Raw genomic sequence first — 22,642 nt, 5'->3', positions numbered from 1 at the left:
GTTTTACAGAACACAAATCTCAGAGCTCTCCTCTTCCTAACTGCTATTTTAACACTGCCGCCCAGCCTGCCCTCCTTGCTCTTATCTCCATCAGTAGGTCTAGAGAGTTTAGGATATGGGAAGAATCACAAAACTAACATATGGTTGATTATACATGTATAGGAATAGTAAGTATTTTTAAAACTTCTGTTCCTACAACCAGATTGCATTGGGGATTAGAGATTTCTATTTGAACTCTCTAGTATAGCTACAGCAGAATTATGAATAAAACAGTAAAGCAAATATTCATTAATCACTTATAAATACCAGGCACTGTCTTAACTACTTCATACTAGCTCAACTATCACAACTACAATTTGATGTTGATACCATCATTTTCTCCACGTTGTAAATATGGAAATTGAGGTTTAGGAAGATTAAACACACTTGTTCAAGATTTCAGTGAGATACTGGCAGGGGCTGGGATGCAGGGGGAGAGTGGAGAAAGAATTCAAACCCAGGTCCTCTAAACTTGAGGCTGCATGTTTCACTTTCTGGAAGACCATTTGGAGAACTTTGCTTAAAGCTGTCAAGAACTTTTGATTTCCAACAAAGTTATGAACTCCAATTAAGAGAGGTAGAAATCTGCCTTAGTTCATGATGGTCACCAACTCAGGCTCCTATGTGAGTCTCTTATCTAAAACTTGGGTGAAGATAAAATCAGAGCCATAAAATGCATTGCATTAGTAGACCCTGTAAACCAGAGTTGGGGGCTGGATTTTACATATCTTCTGTGTGCATACAAGAGGAACAAATGTGTGTTTAAAAGTTCAAGCATGGGGCAAATGGCAAGAAAGACAGTGCAGGTATCATTCTACTACACCGTGTGTGGACATAGAGAGAAAGCTTTGAAATGTGACATAGAAATGGCCTTGGCATTGTGAAAGAAATACCCAACACAAAAGCTAAAAACAAGTCTAAACTTCATGTCTAGAATGAAATCGCAGCTGTCAAAAATAGTCTGTAGATTTCAGGAAGTTCTCAAAAATCTGTTGGGATGAACAATAATAAATTATTGGGTCCACAAATGAGTTTACCATTCATTTTGGCACTGCCAGAAAATGTACAGCCACAGTGGGGTTTATATGATGAATAATATAGTAACGTTTAAAAAGAAAGAAGCAGTAATACTCATATTGCTTCATATTAAACATTTTAAAATTGTTTAGACATCACTTCCTAAAAACTTTAAGAATGGTTATGAGAGGATGTACTCAACTATGAAGAAATACTATTGCTTTTTTTTTAATAGTCACATATTCAGAGTCAGTTTGTTACTATGGAATCACATATGATGTCATAAATTTGACATTCTAAATGCAAACCTAGGCAGAGTAACCGAAACATCAGGAAATGGAGCTGGGGAGAGGAAAACCTGCATAACAACAAAAGAAATTCAGGACTTAAAAGAAATGAGTCAAACATCCCTGAAACAGAAAAAGAAGGTGAGTGAATTGAATATCCTAGAATCTTGCCAATGAGCTAAAGAAATGTAGACATCAACAAATGTAGATATCATTACCTCTGGGATTGTTCTGTAACAGTCAAATTACTTCAGATAATGACTATATCTGGAGTAAAGGGAAGGAAAATAAAGAATATAAAGAATGGAGAAAAGTGAGATTAAAGCATTCAGAATCAGTCTATCTAATAATATAGCATTTATTAAGCATGTGCTCATATGTTAGTGGCAAGAGGAGAAAACACTGTTGCTATCTTTGAAGAATGCACAGCCTAGTAGGGAAGAGAATACATAAACAAAGCACAATTCAGTGCTCAGTAAAAGTATGTACAAAAGACACAGGCAACACAAAGGAATGTTTAACTCTGGGAACTTCTCCCGGGTCATGCTGAGCTGGGTTTTGAAGAAGATTAAAGAGAAGAGGAGGTTACAAGGAAATAGGGTGATATGTAGACGAATACAAGTCATTTAGCACAAGCGAACATAGAGATAAATGTGTACCATGGTGGGCAAGTTGGAGGTAGACAGGAGACACCATGAGACTCTTGGTCTGTAAAGCCAAGTGAATGAAGAGTGTATCTAGAAATGAAGCATAACTATATTTATGGTTTATAAATAGCACTTTTAAACAGATGGAATCGATTGGTCTAGAAGTTGGGAGGATTTGAGGTTATGAAATCTAATTAAAAGTCTATAATGTTAAGAATGCAGGCCCATAATGTTCTGAGATCTGGAACAAGGCAATGATAATAGGGATGGAGAAAAGGGATTTAGTTTTAAATATCATTTGCAGTTATAAGTGACAGGATTTTATGGTGACTATGTGGGGAGTGGCTGGAAGGATTTTAGGATCTAGTTCTAGGACCACATAGCTCTGCCATTCTCTGCAGTCATAGACTCAATCATCCAACTTACACTGACACAAGGAGTATTATGCACAGACTGGTCCTGACCACATTTGTCTAAGCTAGAAGATGAGCTCTTAAAACAGAGAAATAACACTATTTTTTGATCACAATACACCTACCAAATTAGCATGAAGCTATGCAAATAATGCTCCAATAAAATGGTATTTTCCGCAATTGAAAAGGAACATATTTGAATAGTGTCCATGACACAAATCATCTCCCTGGGTTCTCCTACATAGTCTTCCCTATCAGTCTGTTCACTGGAGACCTCCTTTCACTCTAGCTGTTATGAATAATTAGAGAATATGTAGAGAAGGCAGAACTGTCAAGAGATCTGCATAGGATTAAGAACCTTGATTTTAAAAATCAAGCTAATATTGGTGAGGCTTAGATTCACAGAAGATTGGAGTTAGGTTTTATTAAGAAACAAACAAAAGAAGTTTCAATTCTACATGGCCAAAGGAAAAGTTCCCTAAGAAACAAACTTCAGAGTACTAGAGAAAATAAAAGTTATTCTGTGGGGGAAATTTCACATTTAAATCAAAGTCCTGCTGAGCTCTGGAAAATTCTCCCATAGCATTTTTGCCTGCTATCATTTTTTTTTAAATGATAAATGCCTCATGCCTCAAATCTACAAACCAAAATATTTCTATATTAAAAAATGTTTATATAGTTATTTGATATGTGCTATTTTTATTAGAACAGAAAGAAAATGTCTAAAATTTATATATATGTGATATGTATATCATATATATATTAATTATATTGGAAAAGAAGCAAATTCTAATTTTTATTCATCCTTTTATTCCCAAACTCAAGGTTTCTAATGCTCCTGAGATTAATTAATAAACATTCTTTGTTTCCATATTAAGAATGAGACTGGATCGAGGAACTCAAAAGACAGCTTAGACACAGAGAAAAGAAAGGATTCTGAGAAATCAGGAGTTCGTCTGAGCACTCAGGTGAGCTGACCTCTTTAGAGTTGGTTAGAGAATTAAAGAGAAGAAAAGCACAACAGAAAATTTAAGGGGGCAGGAATGTTCTGGGAGAGAAGACTGAGCTGCCAAGATTTCTATTAAGGGATACCTAATGTCCTCATGGAGAGGTTAAAGACAAACTAGGAGAAGCTAGTCCCTGCCTTCCCCACCAGTAGACATCCCCATAGCCATCTTCTCTGTTCAGCCTATGGGAGGAGACTGGTCTTTGTTCAGATCAGGGAGGGAAGGGTAGTCTGGCCATCGCATTGACCATTTTCTGCACAATCTTTCAGATGAGGCGTGCAGTCAATCCGAATCACTTGCTGAGATGTTGCCCCATGCGAGGTCACTCGTCGTGTAGACGCTGCCTTTGTGCAGCTGAGGGAACAGTACCTCTTGGCCCCTGCCGCACAATACGTATTTATATTCACATGTGCCTGTTGTGGGAGCAGGGCCGGCAGATCACCATGATCAGGGTGAGCAGAGATCAAACTACTGATTTTGGAGGGGAGCCACAGGCAATCTGGGTGAGGGGAAGGATATGGGGAATAGAAATTTCCACTTGTCTCTCCATAGTGTCTTCCAGTCTGACTCCTCCCAAAGGAAATGCTAGAGTATTCTGCTTCCCCTTAGGCAGCTGGTTGAGAGGCCTGATTCAGCCTTGTTTAGATGCTAGCTGCCCTCATCTTTGTAGTCAAAAATGATAAATATGTCTTCTTAGCTTCAGCTAAAAGGCTTAGCCTTAAGGGATGAAGTGGGGAAAAGGTCAGAAAAATGGTCAACACTACCATGGTCCATATAAGAGTCACAGATGAAAAAATATGAGACATCAGATTTTTTCTTAGTTTTGGATTCTCCTCCAGGTGGATCTCCACTTTTTTCTCATCATAAAATTTAGGATTGGGTCAGAGCTAGAATCGTACATAAGGGTCAACACTGAATTAAGGTCATATAGGACAGGGACCTTTTCATTGGGTTCTGCTATGTTTAGCTTAAAATGGTGGTTCTGTAGGCACATGCACAGCAGGAGTGGGTGGTGGGGTATTACACCCCTGGGTCTCTTCTTTCCTCCAAAGGGATCACAGGAATTATCATTGCCAAAGACTGATTCCCGGGGGTACGTTGTGCGAAATCAGTGGTCCCGAACTTCGCGGAGCCCATCCACCAGATCTCCATCAGTAGACGAACCCAGAAGCAAGAACACCAGTCTTAAGGTAGAGATGGGAGATGAAATGAAGGAGAATGTGATATAATAATGATAATGATGATGATAATGATAATGATAATAATAATAATAGTTAACATTTATTGATGCTTTCCATGTGCCAGGACCTATCCTATGTGCTTCACGTGTTTTAGCTGACTCAGTGATCATTAAAACAAACAAATAAACCCATAAGTCCCATTCTACAGTTGAGAAAATTGAAACACAGAGTAACTTGACTAAGATCTCACATTAATAACACTAACTGAGGTAGATTAAAACCCAGGGTCACTAAGTCTATAAGCTGTGCACTTAATGATTAAGCCCTTTGACTTCTCCATCTTTCCTTCATTCATTCAACAACTATTTGCTGAGTAATCAAGACTTACAAGGTGGGATGGGCCAATGTTTACAGCAGCAATGTCCACAATAGCCAAACTATGGAAAGAGCCCAGATGTCCATTGACAGATGAATGGATAAAAAAGATGTGGTGTTTATATACAACGGAATACTGCTCAGCCATCAAAAAAATCTTGCCATTTGCAATGATGTGGATTGAACTGGAGGGTATTATGCTAAACAAAATAAGTAAATCAGAAAGAGATAATTATCATATGATCTCACTCATGTGGAATTTAAGAAACAAAACAGAGAATCATAGGAGAAGGGAGAGAAAAATAAAACAAGATGAGATCTGAGAGGGAGGAAAAACCACAGGAGACTCTTAATCATAGGAAACAAACTGAGGGTACTGGAGGCAGGGAGGAGGCTGGGAGGATGGGGTCACTGGATGATGGAGATTAAGGAGGGCACATGATGTAATGAGCACTTGGTGTTATATGCAACTGATGAATCACTGAACTCCACCTCTGAAACTAATAATATACTATATGAAAATTGGATTTAAACTAAAAAAAAAAAAGATGAAGAAGGGGTGGAAAAAATCAACAAAGTAGATAAATTGTTGAAAAGTATTGGATTGTGTGGTGCTTTGGACCCTTAACTAGGCCTAGCCCCAAGAGGAGAAAATGTTATTTCTGAGATTAAGTTTTTGGATGCAGAGAGTGTGACACAGACCTCATCACTGGGAGAACATGTGTCTCTGTGAAAGGTGGCTCAATAGTCTAACCAAGAATATGCCTTTAGAGACATGTGAAACGATCATAAAAAGTGAAATAATATATAGATGACTAATAATATATTGCACACTTTAGTAAATGTATTTTTTCTAGAATCCTTCCTTTTTATTTAGGAGGATGATTCCTAAATAAAAGAGTTCCACTGGCAAACAGAGTTCTAAAGGCAATGGGAAGACACTCGGTTTTCCAGTCTACCAACCTTCTCAGCAATCACTGCATTAATCACAGGGCAAATGTATAAAGAGATACCTCCAGGTGTTTTGCAGAGTCTGCTGGTGGAGTCTGCTAGTTGCTCATAGAGTTAACTGGAGACCACAGATGAAGGTAGTGGTGAGAAAGAACATCCCACCTGGAGGTCTCTGACTGAGCAAGTTTAAGGGAAGAAAGCAACAGACCTTTGTAAACTACAGACCAGATGCCTAAGGGCAAGGTAGAAGACCTGTGCCCTATCCACTCCAGAAAAAAAAAAAAAGTGTTAGGTGGGGATGGGGGAAGGTAGGGGAAAATAAAAGCAGTCTATCTCTGTGTCTGTATAAGAGACATACACAATAACTGGGGTCCTGAAACATCTGAGCCCCTTCAAGCCGTACTGAAAGGAGCTAGGATGAACCAGGATCCTACTAAGGGCTAAGAATGGAACAGAGGGAAAGGGGACGCTTCTTGACTCCTGCTGGGCAGAGATAGGGACAGGTGAGCATCTAACTCAGACTCCAACTTTATTGCTCCAGCTCCCCAGTAGCTCCACAACCTCCCGGACTTCATCCACCTCCCCCAGCCAGCAAGAGTCCCTGAAGCAGCTGTCAGAGGAGCCCTCGCCGCCCACGCCACCTTTGCCTTCCACGCCACCTTTGCCTTCCACTCCACCTATGCCTCTGGACTCGCATCCTCCCACTCCGCCGGAGCCCTTTACCTCCTCCAGGCGCAGCACCAAGATGCACGAGAATCCTGAAGCCTGGGCACACGGCATCGTGCGGGAAATCCGGGACACCCGGGACTCCATGCCACAGAGAGATTACCCGCGCACACCCCCCACCGAATGGAAGGCCTATACCCAGCGCAGATCAACCTACTCTTCCCAGCTGGATCAGGATTGTCTGTCAGAACTGCCCCGGCAGCATCACCAACGCGAGGAAGAGGAGGACGAGGATGAAGCCTACTGGGCCTCGGTGAAAACTCTGTATGAGAAGATCCCCAGCTGCTCCCGCCCCCGACCGGTGAGCAAGTCCCACAGACCTGGTACTGGAAATCCGCCTCCCCATCCCCTGCCCCCAGACCCAAACCCTGCAAACCTGAGTCTCTCCCAGCCTCCCTCCTCTCTAATGTGCGGGGAAGTCCTGTGCTGGCCCTGCGTCTCCCCTACTCCTGCAGCCTCACTTGGGAGGGAATCCTAGCTCTTGGCTGTCTCCAGCATCCCCAGTGCTCCAAGTGGGACCTAGCTGTTTTCTTCCCACCTTGCCCTGGCATCAGCCCCTTTTCTGATCCCCTCGGTCCTGTGACTGACTCTCCTCCCATTGGTGGCCTTTTCTGCAGCCCAAACCCAAGAATGCCATCACCATCGCTGTGTCATCCCGGGCACTTTTCAACATGGTGGACGGGAGGAAAATCTACGAGGAGGAGGGTCTAGAAAAGTACATGGAATATCAACTCAACAACGAAAATGTCATCCTGACCCCGGGACCCGCCTTCCGCTTTGTTAAGGTACCCTGCAAAACTGTGTTTGGAATGCCAGGACCCTGGATGGAGAGGGAAGGACCCAGGCAGACCCTTGGGATCTCATCCAGTATCCCTTATAATTCCTGGCATCCTGTTGTAATTCTTGCCCTTTTCACGTTGACCCCAGGTCAGTTTATGCTTCCCACAGAGGTTCCAAGACTGGTGAGGAAGGGCCTCCAGTTCTAGATTTGGGATGTTGAGAAGGCCTTCAACAGAGTTCTAATCATGACACCTGTTAGAAACACCTTTGTTCCCTTCCTAGGAGTGGTACCAGAAGCAATAATGAGTTTACAATCCCAGTAGTAGAAACAAAATGCCTCATTAAAATGAAATTCACTTTAGCTATTTTTTTCCCCAAACATAGCATATTAAGAAAAATCAAGATGATCTTGGTGGGCACTTGGTTTGGGGTGGGGGCATGATTTTAACAGAAAAAGTAAGGTTCTCTGAACTTATACTGAAATGTATAGCACTTATAACACTGATCCTCTACATAACTTATACAAATGTTACACAATAACATCATAACCAGGTAGAAAAAAATGACACCTACAAGCTGTGAATAGAAAGTACTTATGGGGCATGGTAGAAGCATCAGGGGAAACCACTAACCTAAAGACTCAAGTTTAAAAAATAGACAAAGTGCGTTGGTAGCACATATCCTAAAACTGGAACAATACAGAGATGATTAGCATGGCTCCTGTGCAAGGATAACATGCTAATTCATGAAGCATTCTATATTCTACATTTTCACAATAAATGATAATCACAAGATGATCAAGAAAAGAAAAGCAGATTTTAGGAATCAAAGAAAGAAAAAAAATTGGCAAAGCTTGGAAGGGTTAGCCTGATCCTTCTATCTACCTACCCCACAGAGAGAATTCTAGAAAACCAAATGTTGTTAACAATTTTCAACAAACATTAGCTACCTATTCAGCAAATATTAACGAGGTCCTGTATATGAGTCTGAAAATAGAGAAACGAATGGCATAACCGTGCCTTAAAGGAGCCATAATCTCTCAGTGAAGAGTCTCCAGAGTTTGAATTTGACACCAGTGATATCCTTTCTCTCCAGACCCCAGACTCCAATAGCCACCTTGCCTGGCCCTCTTTACACGCACTCATGTTTGTAACCTGCAGGCACTGCAGCATGTCAATGCTAGACTCCGTGAGCTGTATCCTAGTGAACAGGACTTATTTGATATTGTACTGATGACTAATAATCATGCCCAAGTGGGAGTGCGGCTTATAAACAGCGTCAATCACTATGGTAAGTAAAATAAATACCATGTGGAAGAACAGCGTGCTGCTCTGGGAGAGAGAAGCCATGTTATTTTGCTAACTGTGGCCTCACTAACGCAGTGTCTTTGATACTGACACTCCCTTCTGCGTGAGGAATGTTTATTTGCCTATGTCAGAGAAAGAGAGGCCATGTTCATTTTTAACTTTAGCACAGAGTTGGGCCCAAAGCCCTGGACTTAACTTGTCAAGTGTGAATTTCAAAGTCTTAATCCCAGCTCCTGCAATATATTTCTCTGCTTTATGTTTTTCACTTCTGAACTTGACTTCAAGGAGCCATCAACCCAGAGGCATTCTCTGTGTGATCAAACTTCTTGCTCACCACAGATCTGTGTTTAAGGTTTGTGGGTTTTCACCTTTCCTTTACACTCTTACAATCTGATTCTCCTTGACTGCTCTCCCCACACATCAAATTCATACCCATGTCAGCAAAATTGTCTTTGTTCCTTTACGTGGAAATTTTGACTGACTCTAGTCCCCTCATAGCATTTCCATCAGTGTGTTGGATTCTTTAAGAGAAAATCCCCATTTTCCTGGTATGGAATTATATGACTTGTTATTTGGGGATCTTCAGACTATTTTTTAAGTCACCTATCCAGGTTTATGGGTACGTCAAATTAAAATAAGGTTGAACTTCGGCATATTTAAATTCAAGGTTTAAAGTAGGCATGCTTATGAATAATCAAGATGTATTATAACTTATGAGTTTTCCATTATCCTAATTATAAGGCTGATGTCTGGGGGTTCCCTGAGTGGCTCAGTCTGTTAGGGCATCTTTCTGCCTTTGGCTCAGGTCATGATCCCAGGGTCCTGGGGTCCCTGCTGAATGGGGAGCCTGCTTCTCCCTCTCCCCCTGCCAGTCCCCCTGCTTGTGCTCTCTCTCTCACTCTGTGTCAAATAAATAATTAAAATCTTTTAAATTTAAAAAAAAGGGCTGATGTCTGAGATATATTTTTAAAAATACTTGGCTTTCAAAAATGCAGCTTTCATAGTGTTATGACACGGAAAGGAACACAGATAAAAGGTTTAGCATAGATGAGTACCATAATCACTCAGTAAATAGCAACTATTACTTTTTACAACACACAATCTTGCACAGTTTAGTAGGTGACTTAGGTCTATCTATCCCTCACCAAACTGAGCCCAACAAGGCTAGTAGTATAAAGAAGCATAGTTATCTACCCATCAATTCTGCTAATGAGTTGACTGAGCTCCATCTTCTCATGCAGCCTTATTCATGAAACACCAACAGCCTGTCACCTGGAAGAGTTAGTTTGTTGTTTCCCTTCTCTGGGTGTTGAAGGCAATTTGTATCTCCCTCTTCTATGGCTGTTATATTATCATTCTCTGTTTTACATGCCCAGGTGCTCAGTGAACTGTGATCTCCTTAAGATGGGGGAAGATGGGGCGCCTGGGTGGCTCAGTGGGTTAGGCCGCTGCCTTCGGCTCAGGTCATGATCTTGGGGTCCTGGAATCAAGTCCTGCGTCGGGCTCTCTGCTCAGCAGGGAGCCTGCTTCCCCCTCTCTCTCTGCCTGTTTCTCTGCCTACTTGTGATCTCTTTGAAAAATAAATAAAATCTTTAAAAAAAAAAAGATGGGGGAAGATGTTTTAATTGTTTCTGAAGTCCCCAATGCCACCAAATAATTTCTGGTCATATATTAATATTAATTTATATTACTTAAGGGCTTGCAGAATATACTTTTGCCACTTCTGCCCAATGTCAGCTTAAATGAAAAACTGAGAGTATTTCATTAACATCATAGCAAACCCTTCCAACTCAATTGTCAATGGACTGTATCCACTCTGTGGGTCCATACAGATGAAAAACAACTGACTAGACTCAACATTCTGCTTTATATCGTGTGAAGCTACCCAGTTTATTATGAATCTAAAAAAACTTTGAATGGGTATATACTATCTTATAGGCATAATGTTATACTTTAACAGTTCTCAAATCATTAAACAGTGTTCTGCTTTTATAAATTATCCTGAACTGAGAGACCTTTACACATAAATCTTTATCAGAGTTTCAGATTATTCCCTTAGAATAAAACTAACAGGTCAAAGGGTAAAAACCAATTACATTTCTTGATACATATTGTCAAACTACTTTCTAGGTAGTTTGTACCAATTTATATTTTCTTCTAAAGTGAAAATGGGTGCCTATTTTACAAAACTTTCACCAATATCTAGCATTTGATTTTTAATTGTTGATTTGGAAGACATTTAATGGTATTTTAATATTTAGTCTCCTAAATAATTACATTTAAAATGTCAAGTCAAGGGACACCTGGGTGGCTCCATTGGTTAAGCAGCCAGCTCTTGGTTTTGGCTCAGGTCATGATCTCAGAGTCCTGGGATCAAGCCCTGACTCAAACTAGAAGTCTGTCTCAGGAGTCTCTCTCTCCCTTTCCCTCTGCACCCCCCACCAACCTGATTCGTGGTTGCTTCCTCTCTCTTTTGAATAAATGAATCTTTAAAAATAAATAATAAATAAATACAATTTCAAATCAAGGAAAAAAAGAAAACAATTTCAGACCTGTTGTTTTTAGAAAACAGTTTAAATCCTAGCACTGCTTGTCATTACTATTATATTGTTCCTGGAGAAATACAGAAATGGTACTTAAAATAGAGGTACACATGAACTATCTCTTTCAATAAGTAAATAGGCTATGGTTGAAGAAAAAGAACTCTGTCTAGTTTAGACAAGAGTCAATGTGAGTCAGTGGGCTTAGACAAGTTGTTATGTCTCAATTTCCTTTTCTGTAATGATGATAATGATGTCCATCATACAATTGTTGCAAGACCAAATTGGCATGGTCTACGTGGACATACTTTATTTAAAAAAAAAAAAACAGCTTTTTTATATATAAGAGAGCAATTTTTCAATATTAGTATTACAAAGCTAATTCTAAAACCTTGGTAAGCACTCAATTATTTCTAAGACAACTCTGATTTACATTTACATTTAAGCATATCATCTTTAATCTCTGACATAAAAAATCTTTCTTGCCCAATAATAGGCTTATTAATTGACCGTTTCTGTCTGACTGGTGGAAAAAGCCCTATTGGCTATTTGAAGGCATATCTTACCAACTTGTATCTTTCTGCAGATTCTGAAAAAGTACAAGAAGCAATACAAGAAGGTATGCATTTGGTTTTATCTCTTAAGTTAATAAAGAGGTTTACACTAGTGCTGACTTTCATTGGGCTTCATATATGATTATGTGGCTTATGTCCTTGTTAAATTTTCTGCTAAAGTGTTTCCACATGTAGCATCCCCTAAATCTGTCTTTTAGAGCTTTGACTTTATTGGAGGTGGACATTCTCAGTTGATTGTCCTATACTCTATTTTACACTTTCTCATCCATTATAAATGGAGGCAATGTGTAAAAAATTATTTTGAGATGTGTGGTTATAAAGAGCAAATGAGTCATCAGGTTAGGTAGGATTAAATATATATAAATATATTTTATATTAATATATTTATTTATAATTTATTTATAATTTATAAATAAATAATATATAAATAAATAAATAAATAATATATATATAAATATATATATAAATATATATATAAATAAATAAATATATATATATATGTATATATATATATTTCAAGGTGTGGGAGGATCTTTTTTTCTTTTTTTAATCATTAAAATGGTAGAAGAAACTGATGCCCCTGAGAAGAGTATTAATAAATCTCCATGGTCTGCCAGGCATCGCCTCTGCAACAATGTTTGATGGAGCCAAAGACATGGCTTACTGTGACACACAGCTCCGTGTGGCCTTTGATGGGGACGCCGTACTCTTCTCTGATGAATCTGAACATATTGCCAAGGAGCACGGGCTGGACAAATTCTTTCAACATGAAACACTATTTGAGAATAAGCCTCTTGCTCAGGTAGGTCCAGTGAGTTCGAATTAATTTTTTTCTACTTATTTTCCAGCATATAGACATATATATATTTTAAATTATTTTAGGGAAGCCAATCTTCATTTCTTATCCTTTATACTTTGCTCTTTCTTATCCTTCATACTTTTCTCCCTTTTATGAACTCCTCATTTTGAAACATCTACTGCCCACTTGGGATTTTTGTTTGTTTGTTTTGTTTCAGCATTCTTTTATCTATCCTTTTTGGAAGTGTTTCTATGATCTTCTCGTGATAATGAGTTCACCTCAAAATTACAAGTAATAGAGGTAATATGGCTTACCAGTAAGCTATTTCTACATAAGTTCTCAGAATAGTAAAGTGATTTCCAATAGGTCAGTAAACATTTGTGGACCTCTCTGCCCATAAACCTCAAACTCACTAACGGCATTACTTAATTGAGAAAATCTGCACAAATGAGAGCTCAAATTGAATCACAATAATGAGCCTCAAACAAGTGCAAGCTATGAACACCTAATCAAAATGAAACCGAATATTTAGGTTTTTTGGAATCAATCCATGAACTGAAGTGTTAAAGTCACAGTGTTAAAATGAACAAAACTTACAACTTCTGAACCAAAGGAAATCTGAAACATCAAAATATTCTCCAAACTGAATCTGAACTGATAGATGAGTTTCAATCTAAGAATTTTAGCAAAGAATTCATCTTTTTTTCTCAGCTCTTCTTGAACGTAAGATAAACTTAAATTTTATTATTTTTATTACACTTATAAAAGTATAAATAGACTAACTGAAAGTCAAAAAGTTTCACTAACTCACCTCATATCACAGCAAGTGATATTTAAACTGTGTGTGTGTTTGTGTGTATGTGCATGTGTACGTGTGTGAGAACGCACACACATGTAACTTCCTAGTCCCTCCCTAATAGCTTCTTCGGAAGCCTTGATCTTAGATTATGAAGTTGTTCAAGGTTAACAAATTGAAAGGAAAATCCTTTGTTGTATTTTACTTAAGTCTGCTTTGCTGAAATTCAGAGCCCACTGTATAGTAGCCTCTAACTACTACTGAAATTTGGAAGATTTCCAGAAAAAGAACACTTAAAAAAAAAAACAACCTTTCAAAAGCATACTTAAAGATGATCTTAAAATACCATTTTCTCTTTACAGGTAAAGAATTGAAATTTCTTTTAGATTTGGCATTAATCATTTCCCTTTTCCAAGTTAAAGAACTTATTCTTTCCATTAAACAATTGAAATTGTGAAGCCCAACACTAGTTATTGCTGGAATACCCAACACATTTCTATCAAACATACTTGTTTTCATTATGAAGTCCTTCTGGCAGTGGATAAAGATGCTGTTTTTACACAGACAGGGTAGCTTTTCTATAAACAGACTCTGCCAATGCGTTCCACTCATGAGAAAGAAGTTATGAGGTATGATTATTACCCAAGCCTTTCAAGTGTGTTGGTCATGGGACTTACGGCTTGGTCATGACATTGTCTCAAATGGAAGCGACAGCTGAAGAGGATTAACTTGGCCACTCTTGTAACTTTATTAAAAGCCTCCAGCGTGGCACCATAACAAGTAGTGGACATTTCCTGATTTGATCCCTACCTTGTCTCACCATTCTCAGACAGTTGTTCTCCAACTGTGTGTGTGTGTGTGAGCGCGCATATGTGTGTATTTTAATCAGAACCGTTGAGGTATAATTTATATACAGTAAAATTCATAATTTTTAGTGGATGCTTCTAAGAGTTTTGACAAATGCATACAGTTATGAAACCATGACCAAACTCAAAATACTCATTATACTCAAAAAATTCCCTCATGCCTCTTTGTAGCCATCCTTCCCTGCTATCTCCAGGATCTATCCACTACTAATCTGATTTCTGCCCCTCTAGTTTTGCCTTTTCCAGATGTCTCTTAAATGGAACCACACAGGATAAAATCTTTTGAATCTCACTTCTTTTATTAACATTATGTTCTTGAGATACATCCATGTCAGTCCATGTATTAGTAGTGTCTGTTCCTTTTTGTTGTTGAATCTCTTCTATGGATGTACCACATTTTCTTTATCCACTTACCTGTTGAAGGATACTTAAGTTGTTTCCAAATTTTTGACTTTTATAAATAAAACCATTTTAACATTCGCATACAGGGTTCTGTGTAGACTTAAGATCTGATTCCTCTTGGATAAATACCTAGGAGTAGGATTACTAGGTCACACACTGCCAAAGTATTTTCCAAAGTGACAAGATCACTTTGAATTCTCAATAGCGCTATATGCGAGATTTTATTGCTCTGTATTTTGCACTGGTAAGTTGTTTTTTGTTCGCTGCTTCTAAGCTATTCTAGTGATTATATAATGGTATCTCTTTGTGGTTTAAATTTGTATTTCTCTAATGACAAATGATATTGAATATATTATTAGGTGTTTATCTGCCATCATTTGTACTTTTTGGCAAATATATCTGTTCAAATCTCTTGCTCTCTTGTATTGGGCCTGTTTATTATTGAAGTTTGAGAGTTAACATATTCTGGATAGAAGTATTTTATCAGATGTGTTTTGCAAATATTTTCTCTCAGGCTCAAGACAAGCATATCTTTTCATTCTTTTTTATCTTTCAGTGTATGTTGATGAACAGAAACTTATAATTTTGTTGAAGTTCAACTTGTCAGTTAATGTCTTTATTATTTGTGTTTTTAATGTCATATCCAAAAACTGACAAAGTCACATAAATTTCCTATGTTTTTATACATTTTGTAATTTTAGTTTTTCTTACAGATTATGACCTGATTATTTTGAATTAACTTTTGTATTTATGCAAAGTATTGGTTAAATTCACTTTTAATGCTTATGGGTATCCTAATTGTTCCAAGATTATTTGTCAAAAAGACTGGCTTTCTATTCCTTTAACATAGGTGTCTATGAGTTTACCAATATCACACTGTCTTGATTAGTGCAGTTTTATAGTAAGCCCTGAGATCAGGTAGTGTGAGTTCTTCAAATCTGTTATATTTCAAAATTCTTTTGGATATTCTGATTCTTTTGCATTTTTATACAGATTTAACAATGACCTTGTGCATTCCTGGAAAAAAAAATCCGCTGGAATTTTGATTTTGATTGTGTTGAATTTTTAGCTTAATTTTGGGGTGGGGGACATCTTAATAGCAAGTCTTTCAGTCCATGGACATGGACTCTCCATTTATTTAGTTTTCTTTGATTTTTTCCATCAATGTTTCAAATATTTTTGTGTACAGATATCACTTTGTTAGATTTCTACCTAAGTTTTTCATAATTTTTGGTGCTATTGTGAGTGATATATTAAATTTTTGATTTCTAATCTGTTGCAATATACAGAAATACAACTAGTTTTTGCATATCAAATTTGTATCTTACAACTTTGATAAATTGACTACTTAGTATAGTAAAATTTTTGTAGATAATTTGAGATTTTCTCCATAGACAATACTATAAATAAAAACACTTATTTCTATATTTCCATTCTATATGTGTTTTAATTATCTTTCTTGCCTTATTACCTTTGCTAGTTCATTCAGTACAGTATTCAACAAGAGTGATAAGAAGGGATATCCTTGCCTTGTCCCTGATCTTCAGGCCAGATCATTCACTCTTTGATTCCTAAGTATATAGAGAAAATATATTTTGTATGATTTCAGTCCTCTAAATTTGTTGAGGAGTGTTTTATGTCCAGAATATGGCCTATCATGGTGAATATTTTATGTGTACTTGAGAAGAACGTTGATTCTGTGCTGTTGAGTAGACAAAATGTCAATTAGCTTAAATTGACAGTGTATTAGTCAGGTAATATTGCCCAAGTTTTCCATATTGTCAATTATTTTTTATTTATTTTTATCCACTATTGAGGAGGCAGAGTTGAAGTCTTCAAGAATATTTTGAGGATTAATCTATTTTTCCTTTTAATTATATGCATTTTGCTTCTTGCATTTTTTAATCTCTTTCACTTACTGCCCAGGTACTTAGGATTGTTCTATCTTCTTGGTGAAATAATCCCTTTTCATTATGTAATGTCTCTCTCTGTCTGATAGTCACATAACCACCCCAGTTTTTTGCTTTTTTTTTTTTTGGAACTGGTGTTTTTATTTTATATCTTTTCTATAATTTTTATTTTAACTGATTATGTTTTTACATGTAGATTGCTTCTCTATTTAAACTGGCTTTCTTGTAGAATGATTATACACACACACACACACACACACGCACGCACACGCACACACCTATCTATCTATCTATCTATCTCCTGTTGCTTTTTTGGTATGGTCTGACAATCCCTGTGTTTTAATTGTTATTTTTAGACAATTTACATTTAATGTGATCATTACTCTGGTTGGACTGAAACCTATCTTCCTTCTTTTTCCTATATGTTTCATCTGTTGTTTGTTTTCCCTTTTCTTACTTTTTGCTTTTGGATTTATTTTAGGTATTATACATTTCCAGGATTCCATTTTATCTCCATTATTAACTTATACCCATTTTAAATTTTTCATTTATTACGCTAGGATTGACAACATACAACTTTAAGTAATCACAGTCTATTTGCAAACAATATAATGCCATGTCATGTATAATGTACAAATCTTAAAACAGTATATTCTCAACACATTCCTCTCATATTTTGTGCTATTGTCACACATTTTATTTTCAGCTATACTATCAACTCACAGTACCTTGCTATTATTTTTATTTGACTAAACAATTATATTTAGAATGAAGATGGATGAGAAAAAATATGTCTTTTTTATTCATCTTTATTTTAATCATTTCCAGGGATCTTCATTTCTTTGTGTAAATCCAACTTTCTCCCTGGTATCATAATCAACTTTCCATAAAACCATTTTTAACACTGCATGTAGAACTGATATGCTATTACTAAAAGTTCTACTTTTCTTTGTCTGAAAAACTCCTTATTCTCCTTCATTTTTGAAAAATATTTTGACTATATACAGTTTTTTGCATGTACCATATTTTTCTTTCAGAACTTTGAAAATACCCATCTATTATTTTCTGACTTCTATAACAGTCTCCAAGACCACTGCCAGTGGTGGTTTGTGGGTTTTTATTTTTTCCCCTTTCCCCATAGCAGTGGATCTTTACCTATGCCCTAGGGATGACAGTGTTTGAAGCCCCTCTTCTGGCAGTGTAAAACTTTTGTTACTTAGAAAACATGGGGCAAGGTGGAGTTTTAGTCTTTTCTCACAGTGGTAGCTGCTCTTGTCCTCCAGCCTGCACTACCAAGGACCAAATTCTCTCATTTTCCATCCTGCCTACAGTCTTTCTCATAAACAACTAGGAAAGTCCATGAAAAAAAACAAAAAACAAAACAAAAACAAAAACAAAACAAAACAAAACACCTGTAAGACAGTGTTTTGGGTCTGTAACTTTCAGGGCTTCTTTATTCTCCTATTAGTCCACATTTGACCTTTATCAATATTTTTTTAATTGTTTCAATTTTTTCATACTTGCTTATATGTTGTCTGGTATATTGTCTTCCACTCACTTGCCAAAGATGTGTCAATTCTTGAATTCCATATGTCCTTGAAGAGAACCTTAGATTTTCTTTAGTTTTTTTTTTTTTCTTTAAGTTTCATGTTAGTCTATTGTCCTGTTACCTCAGCTCTCTAATGGGTTCAATAAATGTTATGATCTTTCTTTTTAGATTATCTGGGTTTTTCTTGTTAAGATAGGAGTATCATCAGTCTTTCCAACTTTCTCCATCCTAGGCATATTCTAAATGTTTTAAGTCATACAGCTTATCAAAAAGCTATTTTTTAGTAACTTTAGACTTCTACCTAAGTTTTTCATAATTTTTGATGCTATTGTGAGTGATATATTAAATTTTACACCTGTACTTCTGCACAAATGTTTAAATTATAAAAATACCCAAAAATAGAAATAAGAAGGGATAATATGGATACCTGGTTTCAATATGGTGACATATATGGACTGGTCTCTATTTATTTCCTTCAGAAACTACTCAAAAGCAGCAAGGAGAACTATATCCCCCTGTGTTTCAAAGCCAAATTAGTCACAAGTTGGATGACTCCTGCGAACAGTCACTATACCCCCTTTGCAGCTTTTTCCAAAAAAATAAAAAATAAATAAAACAATAATAATAATAGTTTTTTCACATATATATAGATAGAGATACAGATCTTTCACCTTTAGAAAGTGAATTTTGTTTTTTTCCCCCTGATATATGCTGCCTCAGAGAAAGAGTGGTCTAAACAATGTTTAAATCTAAACAGAAAAATGAATAAGCCATGTTTATTAAGAAACAGTTTGTTTCTGGACAGCAGAGAAGAAGGGATCTTTTGAATTATGAAATCAAATCAGCCTTAAAATATTATCCTTAACCTTTGCCATAAACCCTCTAATTGTTCCAAGGAAAACCAACCTGCTTCAGTGATGAGTAATAAAAACAGAACCAGCACAGAATATAAGCAAAGATACTGAGAAAAGGGGAAAGAAGGGCAAAATGTAATAAGAGATGTAGATCTCTCACTAGAAACAGTAGCCAAAGTATAGGTAAAAATATTACTAAACATTTACTATAGGGACACCTGGGTGGTTCAGTTGGTTAAGCGGCTGCCTTCGGCTCAGGTCATGATCCCAGGGTCCTGGGATCGAGTCCCACATTGGGCTCCTTGCTTGGCAGGGAGCCTGCTTTGCCCTCTGCCTCTGCCTGCCACTCTGTCTGCTCTCTCTCTCTCTGACTAATAAATAAATAAAATCTTTAAAAAAAATTTACTATAACTTTTAAAAACTTAACAAAGCAAGTCAGGGTCATAAAGTAGAAATGTTAGAATCGGGAGAGAAGGTAAAAAGTTGAATGGTAGAACTCTGGAAATGAGGAGAATTGAAAAATAGGATTTTAGAAAGAAAAATAATAGAAAATATATCACAGTTAAAGAAAATCCAACATATGCATAACTGGAATCCCTGAAGGAAAAAAAAGTGACATTATGTTTTGAGGGGAAAAGAGGGTTGTGTGTGCTAAATACAAAGATGCAAATGTATATAAAAATATAAACCAAGAAAACATCTTAAACTGTCAGAAAATTTTAATGCATATATTAAACTATTAAAAGAAATTGAACAAAATGATCATCATCAAGACATGCTCTAGTAAAATTTTTTGACATCAAAGATAAAGAAGTAGTTCTTTGGGGAGCCTTTACATATGGGTGGAGAAGAAAATCAAGCTGTCCTCAGTCTTTTCCATAGCAGTACTCAATAGCAAAAGACAGTGGAGCACTATTTATAAAAAAAAATCTAAGTAAATGGAAAGAAAATCTAAATCACAGATTCTATTATCCAGCTAAAAGTTCATTTAAGTAAAAAGAAAACAGAACAACAGTTGAAAATGTCATGGTTTGTTATTTCCATAATATTTTCATGAGAAAACTAGAAGACAGCATTTTGGCCAATATGTAGATGGCCAGAAACACAAAGGGACAAATGAATGCAAAATATATCTAATCAAAGAACTAAAACCAAAGCAATTGTAGGGAATAGGATGGCAGAAAAGAAAGTACACCTTGTTTGTCCTAACAATGGGGAACTTATATAACTAACAAAAACTGGAAAAATGTGGAGGAAAAAGACCTATGGAAGAGTAAGTATGTTGATATCTTCAACTATAATAAGTGATCAAAGGATAAGATGTAAAGCTGATAAACAGAAATATGAAAATCTTTAATAATGAAAATATAAACACTGAGAAAAAGGAAAACAAGTAAATTGTTTGGTTGTCCTCAGTCTTTTACCAAACAAGTCAATTGTATGGTTGCAAAAGAAATCGAGAATAAGAGAGAGATGAAGTACAGTAATTTCATTATTTATCACTGTTAAAAAATAATAGATCCTGGATTTAAAAAAAAAGACTAACAGTACTATAAAAAGTTATAGTCACAAAGGTAACCAATAGAAAGAAATAATACAAACCTTCTTAAATCTTAGATGAAGCACACATACACATGCACAAAGAAAAAAACAAACACCCAATGAACAATCCTTTAAAATCTTTAAACAAGGAAAATGCAATAAAAATCATAAGAACCATTATGACATATACTTGTAATACCAATAAATATAAATGGTCTAAAACTCCACTCTTTTAAAAAATCAAGACTTCCAGATTGGAAAACATAGCAGAATCCAAATCTCGCTCTATTCCAGAGAAACAGCTAAAACTGAGTGTTCAGAAAGGCTGAAGATATGCACAGGCAATTGTAAATATAAGACAAGGCTAGATTCAAGCCAAGAAGGCACTGAAGTAGATGAAGGAGTATAACTTCATAATATTAAAGTGTGCAATTCACAAAAAGAAAACTAAAACAGTTCTTTTGGGGATTAACCAAACTTTATTTAAATAGAGTATCCCATTTTGCCATGGATAATTTATGTCTGTTGCCCTTATACTTTTTATAGAAACTTTCACTATTAAAACATCAATGTTTAGATAATAAATTATATGGTCATCCTATATTTATTTTAGTAATGCAAGGATAGTTCTTTATAAGGAAATATACTCACATAAAATGCAAGGAGTTTCAGGATTGTTCCATTGGCCTTAGAATATTGCATGTCTAATGCAGTACTATAACCTTTTATAAACTCTTATAAGCTTCTGCTTTTTTAGCATTCACATTAGCTCACTGGATCACAGCTGTGACATATGTTCCTTTTACAGGGTCCCTTAAAAGGCTTTCTGGAAGATTTAGGCAGACTGCAAAAGAAGTTTTATGCCAAAGACGAACGGTTACTTTGCCCTATCAGGACCTACCTGGTTACAGCCAGGAGTGCAGCCAGTTCAGGTGCCCGAGTGCTGAAAACCCTTCGCCGCTGGGGTCTAGAGATAGACGAAGCTCTTTTCCTTGCTGGAGCCCCCAAAGGTCCTATTTTGGTGAAGATAAGGCCGCACATTTTCTTTGATGACCACATGTTCCACATTGAAGGGGCACAGAAGTTTGGCACCATCACAGCTCATGTACCTTATGGCATTAATCAAAAAATGAACAATTAGTGATGGGAGGAGAAATAAAGCAGTGAGTCCGGTATTACAGAAGCCACTTCTTGTGGATCTCTAGGGTAATTAGATAGGTACTTCAGAAGATTGGACCAGAACTTAGTTCATTTAGAAAGGTTTCCTCTGTTTTTGTTGTAGTTGTTTTGTTTAACATTTTGAACCCTTCAAGCTTCTTTTTTGAGCTCTCAGTACTGTTGAACACCAGTGCCCCTACCCTTGTGTGTAAGTCATACTGATGACTCTTTAGGATAAGCTTAGAACTAGAATGTTTGAATGCTGAAAGGGCTAAAGCCCAGTTAGTTTTACAAAGCATTGCTCATTTTTGGATGTTAGTAGGTAGAATGAATTTTTACCCTTTCATCATTGTAGAATATTGGTCCTCAAAGATGGAAAGAGTATGGTTAAACACACTCTTGAAAATTAGAGTTTTTTATTCTGTTGCCTCTGTGACCAGCTTTTTAATCAATGCAAAATTAAAAGGTCACTCCCCCTGCATAAGTATACCAATTCTGACACCGCTCATTCAAAAATAAATCAGCAGGTTATTCATATAGGGCACTTTCCATCTAAGATGAGCTCCAGACAGAAGCTCCTGGGAGAGCTTCAAAGAAGCTTATCTCTTGGGTGTGTTGTCTCTCGACCACAAGGCTTCATATTTGAAGTCTCTGACTCTGGGCCTGGCAGGTAGGTCCAATGTTTACGTGGAAAAAGTCTTGGCCACCACTTCAAAATGTAACTTGAAGTTTAGTATCCTAGCCTTTCACTGTTACCATTCTTTTGTTATTTTTGTTTTGTTTTCAAGAACATTAACTGGTTTTTAACCATACTCTCTTACATAATAGGCATAGTGATCTGGGTATTTTCACGCCCCTCATTTTCTTACAAACTGAAGGTTTGTAACAGAATAGTATTAATACCCTCATTTTTTTTTAATC

At 36.7% G+C, this 22,642-nt stretch overlaps 1 protein-coding gene and 1 non-coding gene across 6 annotated transcripts; both read left to right on the top strand.

Annotated features, from left to right (window-relative positions):
- The first annotated feature begins 1,451 nt into the window (after positions 1-1,451).
- NT5C1B (5'-nucleotidase, cytosolic IB) lies at positions 1,452-21,704 on the top strand. 5 transcript variants are annotated; one of them, XM_045980036.1, is made up of 11 exons: positions 1,452-1,484; positions 3,282-3,371; position 3,635; positions 3,732-3,862; positions 4,463-4,600; positions 6,459-6,944; positions 7,261-7,428; positions 8,584-8,713; positions 11,767-11,889; positions 12,463-12,647; positions 21,372-21,704. In XM_045980036.1, exons 1-11 carry the CDS (start codon positions 1,452-1,454, stop codon positions 21,702-21,704), a joined length of 1,818 nt encoding a protein of 605 aa, XP_045835992.1. The 5 variants fall into 5 exon arrangements, with proteins under 5 accessions (XP_045835992.1, XP_045835991.1, XP_045835990.1 ...); XM_045980035.1 differs by lacking the exon at position 3,635 and having other exon boundaries at positions 3,680-3,862; XM_045980034.1 differs by lacking the exon at position 3,635 and having other exon boundaries at positions 3,680-3,862; positions 4,463-4,630.
- Positions 8,086-8,188, top strand: LOC123926248. Its single transcript, XR_006815182.1, has one exon. It is a non-coding gene; the product is annotated as a U6 spliceosomal RNA (small nuclear RNA).
- Positions 21,705-22,642: the final 938 nt, after the last annotated feature.

Source organism: Meles meles, chromosome 15 (genome assembly GCF_922984935.1).
Source record: "Meles meles chromosome 15, mMelMel3.1 paternal haplotype, whole genome shotgun sequence".
Classification (NCBI taxonomy): Eukaryota; Metazoa; Chordata; class Mammalia; order Carnivora; family Mustelidae; genus Meles; species Meles meles.
Note: the sequence above shows the minus strand (reverse complement) of the source record. Positions and strands in the feature narration are given on the sequence as shown.